The sequence below is a fragment of the Lepidochelys kempii genome, unplaced genomic scaffold, assembly GCF_965140285.1.
Source record: "Lepidochelys kempii isolate rLepKem1 unplaced genomic scaffold, rLepKem1.hap1 scaffold_29, whole genome shotgun sequence".
Classification (NCBI taxonomy): domain Eukaryota; kingdom Metazoa; phylum Chordata; order Testudines; family Cheloniidae; genus Lepidochelys; species Lepidochelys kempii.
In genome coordinates, this window is record NW_027621931.1 from 2,770,918 (window position 1) to 2,780,060 (window position 9,143).

Sequence of the window (9,143 nt, forward strand, 5' to 3'; positions counted from 1 at the left end):
GGAAAGAACAGAACAGGCTTGTTGACCTGCAAGGTGAGGGTCTTTCACCTTTATATTTAACTTCATTGTTGTCGATTCCTACTTATCCTATATCTAACTACCCCTCCTCTGAGGTCTCTGGGCAAATCAGGTGTGAACCACTCCTTTGACACAGACGTGTCCCAATCCAGCTGAATTGAGGCAGAATTTGGGCCAATGTCAGTTTGGAAAAGGCCTGCTTCACCCAGCAGGTTTCTCAAAGTATCCGTTGCTGTGAACCACATGTCGTGTGGATGTGCGAACTCCAAAGATAGCAAACATGAAAAAAAAAAACGCAAAGCCGGTTCTGAGGTTTCCAGAGCCAGGCCTGAGGGTTAAAGAGCTGTGCTCAAAAGGACAAGGGGGCTCAGCAGCTATAAAAAGAACTAGTTGCAAAAACAAAACAAAACTTACATGGAAAAAAACAACCAAACAACAACCACGCAGAAAAGCTCCCATCACTCGCCCATCACCATTGTAGATCTTGACATCTCCTGCCTAATGTGACATCTTTGCTTTGCGAACAAGAGCCCTGGGGAACTCTCTGGCTCTTTCCCTCTCACTGGGGAAAAGGTTCCACATCTTCTCTCAAGTAGTTTTCCTCCCAACAGAAGATTTATTTTAAAATTTACCAAATAAATTCCATTTGAAACAGAAATCATTCCAGTCTATACTGGGTCTCTATTCTCGTACATGCTATTTCTCTCACATTTTCCCCCAAACCTGATTCCTTTGGAGTCAGGTTTTTATTGCAGGATTAGCCACCATTTGCTATTTTGTAGGAGGGGGCTAGAAGAAAACCTGAATTATACTGTAACACTGAAAGTGATCACAGAATCAGCCTCTTACCTTACACTAATAAACTTCATGTGCAATTTCCTTGTTGCTGGTAACAATTTCTTCAAAGATTACAAACTATAAACCTTTAGGGCAGTTTTCTCTTAATTCCCATTTTCACCCAGTGAGCTCTGTGTGAAATCACATTCGACCATAACCTAGGAGCCTTCCATTTCTGAGGGTTCATTTCTCCCTGGGTCTTCTCCCAGAAGTGTGGGTGGAAGGGGTCTCACACTACGGGGGAAGGCTGCATCATGAGAAAAACCACCTGTGCTCTACTTTCACACTTTCTAATCTTTCAGAGTAGCAGGAGGCGGAAAAGTGAGACACATGCATTAGACTCAAGAGCAAAACTAAGAGACCAAACCACAGACTCTGGACTCAGCATTCATGTATCCTGCAGTCTGAACTTGGAATCTGTTACATTCCCTCATTGCCTACCATCATTTAACCAACACAGAAGTGCTTCTTGTCCAGCAAGGCAGCCAGTTTGGGACCCATAGGCATGGCATGGCTCTGAAGGAATCAGCTGTTTCTCTCTGTGCTTCAGGAAACTTGGGATCCAAATGGTAAAAGACAGTTGTTCCCAGTTTCATCATGGCATCCTTTAGAAGTGTGAGCAATTCTAAAAACAGTTTACCTTGGCCACAGGTCACCATAGCGTCCATCTCTGGGGTGAAAATCAACCACTCGTACCTCTCATTTCTACCTGAGTTCTTGTCAAATCTTTGACCTTAGTTGTAGCAATTTTACACGGCTCTGGCGTAGAATTCTTCACCAACCACACGACATACCAGTAGCGATACTGAGGTAGAACTCCCCCAAATATGCCCTTTTGTTTCTTTAATCTGGTGCAACAGATTTAAATAAGGGACTAAATTCAGGTGCGGCTTAGAATCCCTCTAAGACACCAAATGTCAGGTATCTACTCAAAATGGGTGTCTTTCTGCAGCTCTATCACATTCCTCATGGATGTCATTTCCTACACATTTACAGCATCTGCCAGGAGTGAGCTGAACAGAAATGTCACTTCCATTTTTCCCATCTCTACCTAGGAAGTGATTGCATTTCCCAAATAAGAGGCAACATGCACCTGATTAGGAAGGGAAGATCTTCAGGAGCAACCTCCTGCAGGGCATGGGCCACAACTGCTTTGGGAGGCAAATGAATGGGTCTTTTGCTTAGTTCCAAATCCTTTACTAGAGAATCCTCTTCCCAGCCCCTTCGGGAAATATTGACCTTACCAATTGAAGAACAGGGGGATAGAGATGGTGATGGAGAATCCCTCTGATTTACCCTATGTTCTTCTGTTGTTACAGAGGGGAAAAGACATTTTTCCCTATCCCTTCCCTATTCCTGCTCTTTGTTATACTTCAATATATTTTAAGGGAGGAAAACGGGAGGAAAAATATCTGCTTTCAGGAAAACGTGAAGCAACAGCGCTCTGAACTGTGACAACTGGGAATGAAACAATATGATCCTGGTGGGGGAACTTGATGACTAACAATTGTTTTTAAATGGGGGAACAGTATAACTGTGATGCTCAGGCTTTGTTTAGACTAGGACATGTGATGGAGTTTAGGTCAGGTCAAGGGGAAAGCTAATGCCAACCACTGCACCTCGGCTGCATCTGCACGACAACTGTAATTGTCTTTTAACACCAAGATCACTAACTTGAGCAGCCAACGCCATGTACAGTCCTAGTGGATGTAAGGCACGGGTAGTTTTTGCCTCAGTGTAGCTTGTTGGGAACAAACCTGTCTCCCCCACCTGGAGCTGATGAACATTCCTGGCTGGAGGGACACACGCTCCTTTGACCCAAAAGGAAAGGAGTTGATAGAAAACATCACAGGATTGACCCCAAAGAAGGGTGAGCTGCAAAAGGCAGGAGCAGGCAACTCATCTGGGGGAGCTGAGTAACCACGGTGAAGATGGGGCACAGATCACTAAGTGGGAATTAGCAAATGTGATTTAAAAGAAAAAAATACCTTTGGCCAGCCCTAGTCAAGGCATTTGTTACAGATCACTCCCTTGTGGATTTTCTGATGTCTAATAAGGGTTGAGCGCTGATTGAAGCTTCTCCCACACTCAGAGCACGTGTAGGGCCTCTCTCCTGTGTGGATTCGCTGATGTGTGGTAAGGGCTGAGTTTTGATTGAAGTGTTTGCCACATTCACGGCATCCATAAGGTTTCTCACCCGTATGGATTCGCCGATGTATGATAAGGTATGAGCTCCGATTGAAGCGTTTCCCACACTCAGAGCATCCATAAGGCTTCTCACCTGTGTGGATTCTTCTATGTGTGGTCAGTACAGAGCTCCGATTAAAGCTTTTCCCGCACTCAGAGCACATGTAGGGGGTCTCTCCTGTGTGCGTTCTCTGATGTGTGATTAGGGTAGAGCTCTGACTGAAGCTTTTCCCGCACTCAGAGCATATGTAGGGCCTCTCACCGGTGTGGATTCTCTGATGTGTGGTAAGGGCTGAGCTTTGATTGAAGTGTTTGCCACACTCACGGCATCCATAAGGTTTCTCACCCGTATGGATTCGCCGATGTATGATAAAGTATGAGCTCCGATTGAAGCGTTTCCCACACTCGGAGCATCCATAAGGCTTCTCACCTGTGTGGATTCTTCTATGTGTGGTCAGTACAGAGCTCCGATTAAAGCTTTTCCCGCACTCAGAGCACATGTAGGGGGTCTCTCCTGTGTGCGTTCTCTGATGTGTGATTAGGGTAGAGCTCTGACTGAAGCTTTTCCCGCACTCAGAGCATATGTAGGGCCTCTCCCCTGTGTGGATTCGCTGATGTGAGAGGAGGGATGAACTGTCAATGAAGTGCTTCCCACACTCAGGGCATCCATAAGGTTTCTCACCCGTGTGGATTTTCCGATGTGTAATAAGGTGTGAGCTCTGCTTGAAGTGTTTCCCACACTCAGAGCATCCGTAAGGTTTCTCACCCGTGTGGATTTTCCGATGTGTAATAAGGTGTGAGCTCTGCTTGAAGTGTTTCCCACACTCAGGGCATCCGTAAGGTTTCTCACCCATGTGGATTTTCCAATGTGTAATAAGGTGTGAGCTCTGCTTGAAGTGTTTCCCACACTCAGGGCAGCCATAAGGTTTGTCATCTATGTGGATTCTCTTATGTGCAATGAGATGTGAGCTCTGCTTGAAGCATTTCCCACACACACAGCATGCGTAAGGTTTCTCACCCGTGTGGATTCTCTGATGTGTGAGAAGGTCCGAGCTCCCTTTGAAGCTTTTCCCACACTCGAGGCATGTGTAGCGTGTTCCTTCCAAGTTCATTCTCTCACGTGTAATAAGGTCTGACTGGCTACCGAAGTTTTCCTCTGGCCTCTGCTGACTCTCACAGGCTTTTGTTTTTTCTGGGCGTGCACAGCTCCCAGAATCATTCCCTTTGGACCTTCCTGACAACATCCCATGGGCTTCTACTCGCTCAGCATCTTCCTGCTGGGGTTCCTCCTCGTTTTCACTCACCATCCCAACACCTGATGGGAGACCGAGAGAATCCAGACGTAAGTCTCTGCCTGCGCCAGAGAGAAAGGAAATCTCAGAGAGAAGAATGGAAAAAGGGATGAAGGAACCAAAATGTGTACAGGACAGATCAAACTTATCAGGAGCTGATTTTCCCTTCAACCTTCCCCAGAGGAAAGAAAGGAAGGGATCAGTTCTGGGTCCGTATGTCAGAAGAAATCTCAGGGGACATCGAGATTGGGGAGGGATCTGCTGCCAGTTGTCAGTCAGGATAGGTGGGAAGCCATGAGTGACCTCTGCCTAACGATTCTACATCTGCAGGGAACAATCCTGAACTTGGAGAGCTCACAAGGTCTTTGTAGGGCATCCCAAATGTTTCCTGTATTCACCGACAGTTTTGGGGTTGGTTTAACCAATGCCTCACCTATGCAGGCAGCTCTCGGGAGCACTTTTTTCTTAGAGCCATGAAGGTCTGGGACCCACGGCTCCTCCCCTCGTTCCAGCTGCGAGATCACATCAGTTCTGGAAACTGGAAACCCTGCTCAAGGCAAAGAAAACAAGGGAGGTCAGTGGAATTTGTGGGATACTTGTCACAAAGAATATTCCATGCTTTTAAGCCCAGCTCACTTTTAAGTAGTAACATCCCAAGGCCGGCTTCCTTGGCTCAAAGTGCCAGGAGATGATTATTATAAATCATATTCATTACCTTAGTGCCTAAGGGCCAACTAACAGTGGGTCCTCATTTTGCTAGGCACAGTACAAACCGAGAAGCGTTGATGGCCCGTGCCCTGAAGAAGTTACGATCTAAATAGACAAGGCAGACACAGAATGGGGGAAGGGGTAGAACCCACCAGCAGAGTGAACTCCGTGAAGGCAGAGTGGCAGATCTGATCAACACAGGCCTAGATCTTGAGACTATCGGATTTAATGTTCCAACCAGGGCCAGTGTTTTCCGGAAATTGTCGCTAGGACTGCATTTTTTCCCAAAATTACTCTTTGTTTGTGGAATCACCGTTAATATCCGGAATTGCTGATCAGAGGGTGGGTGGGGCATGCAGGGTCACAATCCCCCAGATTTCTCCCTGGAGACACCCGTCTCCTCCCCAGGGCACAGGCTGGCTGCGGTTGAGACTTGATGCCAATTTCTTCCCTCCTCATACAAGTCTGGGATCGGCAGTGGGATGCCAGGCTCTCCCATCATGCTGCAGAGAGGACGGCACTCACAGCTGCTCACGGCTGTGTCCACAGCACCTCTCCCCTGCTCATCTCCCCTGTACACAGCTGGTTCATGCCCCGTCTCTCCAGCGCACAGCTGGCTCTAGGCTCTCAATGCCCAGTATCTGAGCCCCACCGCCCCCACACAGCCGGCTCCTGTCCCCTCCCCCCAAGGCACTTTCAGGCTTTAAAGGATTAGATATTGCTCACGTTTGTCAATTACTCTCTTTTCATCGCCTGCAAACTCTTGCCCTAATTATGACTGTTATCTCTATATCTAAGCCAGCCCTTGAAAGCATGAATTCTTCACAGACTATGATGCCGAGATGCGCCACATGATACCAGGAAGGGCTGCGGGATGGGTTTCCTGTGCAAGCTGGTATCTCTACAGGGTGATGAATGCCAGATCTCAAGGCTGGTTATGCAGAGCTCCACCTTTTGAAGCTTTACCCAATGCAGAAAGGGAGTCACCCTCATTCAGGAGACTGAAGACGACAGACTTTTGGGGGATAAACAGCTGAGTTTGAGCTGACTGAGGGGGGTCTTTCTGGGCTACAAACTCACAGGACCTGATAACCACCAGGAGGTAACCCTTTCACAAAGGTTTTAATACACTTTGGAACCGATCAGGGATTCCCATGAGGACCGCTGAGGGAATGAAGGTAAACACGCATTTGGATGCTCTTCTTCTTTTATGAGAATGGGAACAGGATAGCAGGATAGCACCATATTGCAGCCCATTGGAAAACATAATCCCAACTACACATATAAAATGATGGGCTCTAAATGAGCTGTTTCCACTCAACAGAGGGATCTTGGAGTCACTGGGCACAGTTCTCTGAAAACATCAACTCAGTGTGCCACGGCAGTCAAAAAGCAAAGAGAATGTTGGGAATCATTCTGAAATGGATAGATAAGAAGACAGAAAATATCCTATCGCCTCTATATAAACCCATGGTACACCCACATCTCGAATACTGCCTGCAGATGTGGTTGCCCCATCTCAAAAAAAGATATATTGGAATTGGAAAAGGTTCAGAAAAGGGCAACCCAAATGATTACAGGTATGAAACTCTTCTGTACGGGGAAAGATTAAAAAGACCGGGACTATTCAGCTTGGAAAAGAGACAAAGGGGGGATATGAGAGAGGTCTATAAAATCAAAACTGCCATGGAGAAAGTAAATAAGGACGTGTCATTTACTCCTTCTCATAACGCAAGGACTAGGAATCACCCAATCAAATTAATAGGCAGCAGGTTTATAAGAAACAAAAGGAAGTATTTCTTCACACAATGCACAGTCAACCTGGGGAACTCCTTGCCAGAGGACGTTGTGAAGGACAAGATTATAACAGGGTTACAAAAAAAAAAAAACACCATGAGAAATCTATTGAGGACAGGTCCGTGAATGGTTATTAGCCAGGATGGGCAGGGATGGTGTCCCTAACTTCTCTTTGTCATAAGCTGTGAATGGGTGACAGGAGATGAATCACTTCATGATTCCCTGTTCTGTTCATTCCCTCTGGGACACCTGGCGCTGGTCACTGTCGGAAGACAGGACACTGGGCTAGATGGACCTTTGGTCTGTCCCAGTGTGGCCATTCTGAAATACCAGGGAACCTAGTGAGTCCAGTGCAATGGGAGGGAGTAGGAAAATCCCTGGCTGTGGAGAACACTGGGAAATTAGAAACTATCATTCAGAAGCAACAGACTCTAAATAGTCTAGAAAAGCAGAATGTGAAAAATAAGAATAAGAATCGGGGTCATGTGACTTCAGGAATGAGGGACTCAAAAAACCAAGTCTGCAGAGAAGGTAGATTGTGGTTAGTGCACATGGGGATGGGGGGAGCAACTCTCCAGGTCTCAAGGATTTTCACCAGCAACCGAGGCCATTGTCCCATGCACGGGGCAATCCGGAGCAGTGAGGAGTTGTGTCATCTGTAATCCTGGCTGAGTTTCAATGCTCTGCTGCTGGAGCTCCCTTGTCTGGATTCCCCCAGCCAGCATTCAAGGTCTGTGTGATCAGTAACCCTGGACCAGCCGCTCTGACCCCAGCAGCCTGCTTCTTACACCCCAAGCACATTCTGGTCTGGGTGGAGAAGGCTCAGGGTTTGAGAGAAGGCCGGGGTAGGAAGCTTCTGTTCGTTATGCTGGACCTAACCCCCCATTTTATTTGTGCAAACAGGAGATATTTGACACTGTGCGATTCTGCTCCTGTGCTCTCTTCCCACAGCGTTCTGCAGCAGGGGAGGGTCGCTGGCCGTGTGTGTGTCACTGGCATGCTGGGGTGATGCTGGAACAGGACAGAGCAGAGGTGGCATTGTGGGGGTGGCGTGAACCTCATCTCTTCCGTTCCCCTCCCAAGAACCGAGGGGACAGGAATCCTTACCCAGCGAGGTCACATTCTCATAGGTCTCCTGCATGACGTCTCTGTAGAGGGCTCTCTGAGCGGGGTCCAGCAGAGCCCACTCTTCCCTGGTGAAATACACAGCCACCTCCTCGAAGGTCACCGGCCCCTGAAAGAGCCAGAGCCCCACACTGAGGACCTGCTGCCCCACTCACAGCCCCACTATTCGTGGGGGAGAGGAGCCAATCAAACGGAAACTCTGGGTGGACCGCAGTCAACAGAGTCCCACCCCCACCCTGCTCAGAGCACCCAGGAAACACCAGGGTGAGGGGGCGAAGAGAGAGCCCCTCCTCTCTCCCAGCAGATCCATCACACACCTACTAGCCACAGACTGATACCGGAGATGCTGCCCCGAGCAGGGTCTAGGGAGAGATCTCTTGTAGGAAGCCCAACACACTCCTCCTTGTGAAAAGAAAAGGAGGACTTGTGGCACCTTAGAAACTATCCAATTTATTTGAGCATAAGCTTTCGTGAGCTACAGCTCACTTCATCGGATGCAAACTGTGGAAAGTGTAGAAGAGCTTTTTATATACACACAAATCATGAAAAAAATACCTCCTCCCACCCCACTCTCCTGCTGGTAATAGCTTATCTAAAGTGATCACTCTCCTTACAATGTGTATGATAATCAAGGTGGCCCATTTCCAGCACAAATCCAGGGTTTAACAAGAACGTCGGGGGGGTGGGGGGCAGGAAAAAACAAGGGGAAATAGGTTACCTTGCATAATGACTTAGCCACTCCCAGAGCTGGATATGAGGCAGGGGAATCTCTCCTAAGCCTGACTGGTGGCTTCCCCCTTCGTATTTCAAGGCACCCGCTGGTTAGTTGGGTCAGGCTCCAGCACTATGAGTCTGGTCCTTTTTCCCAGCCCCATCTAGGTAGGTTATTTTCTGTTCACCAGATTGGAGCATTTCCACCTCCGAACCTCATGGGTCTCTTCCTAGAATCTAGGCCACTTATTAAACAACTCCCAGCAGGTCTGCCACCCCCTGGCCTCCTCCCTTTCTCCACCCTGTGCATTTCCTGCCCCGCTCCAACCTCCAAACCAGACGGTGCAAACCTTCCCCTCTCCCGTGTATTTCCTGTCCCTCTCCCTCCTGCAGGAACAGATCAGAACCCCCCACAATAATCCCTACCTGAGCTGGCTCCTCTGCAGCCATGTCGCTCCCTTGTCCCAT

The 9,143-nt window shown here is 48.0% G+C and overlaps 1 protein-coding gene across 1 annotated transcript; it reads right to left on the minus strand.

The window, feature by feature from the left end:
• Positions 1-2,855: 2,855 nt before the first annotated feature.
• On the minus strand, positions 2,856-9,143 carry LOC140904803 (uncharacterized). Its single transcript, XM_078851063.1, has 4 exons — positions 9,102-9,143; positions 7,947-8,073; positions 4,768-4,881; positions 2,856-4,357 (listed from the first exon to the last, which is right to left on the minus strand). Exons 1-4 carry the CDS (start codon positions 9,141-9,143, stop codon positions 2,856-2,858), a joined length of 1,785 nt encoding a protein of 594 aa, XP_078707189.1.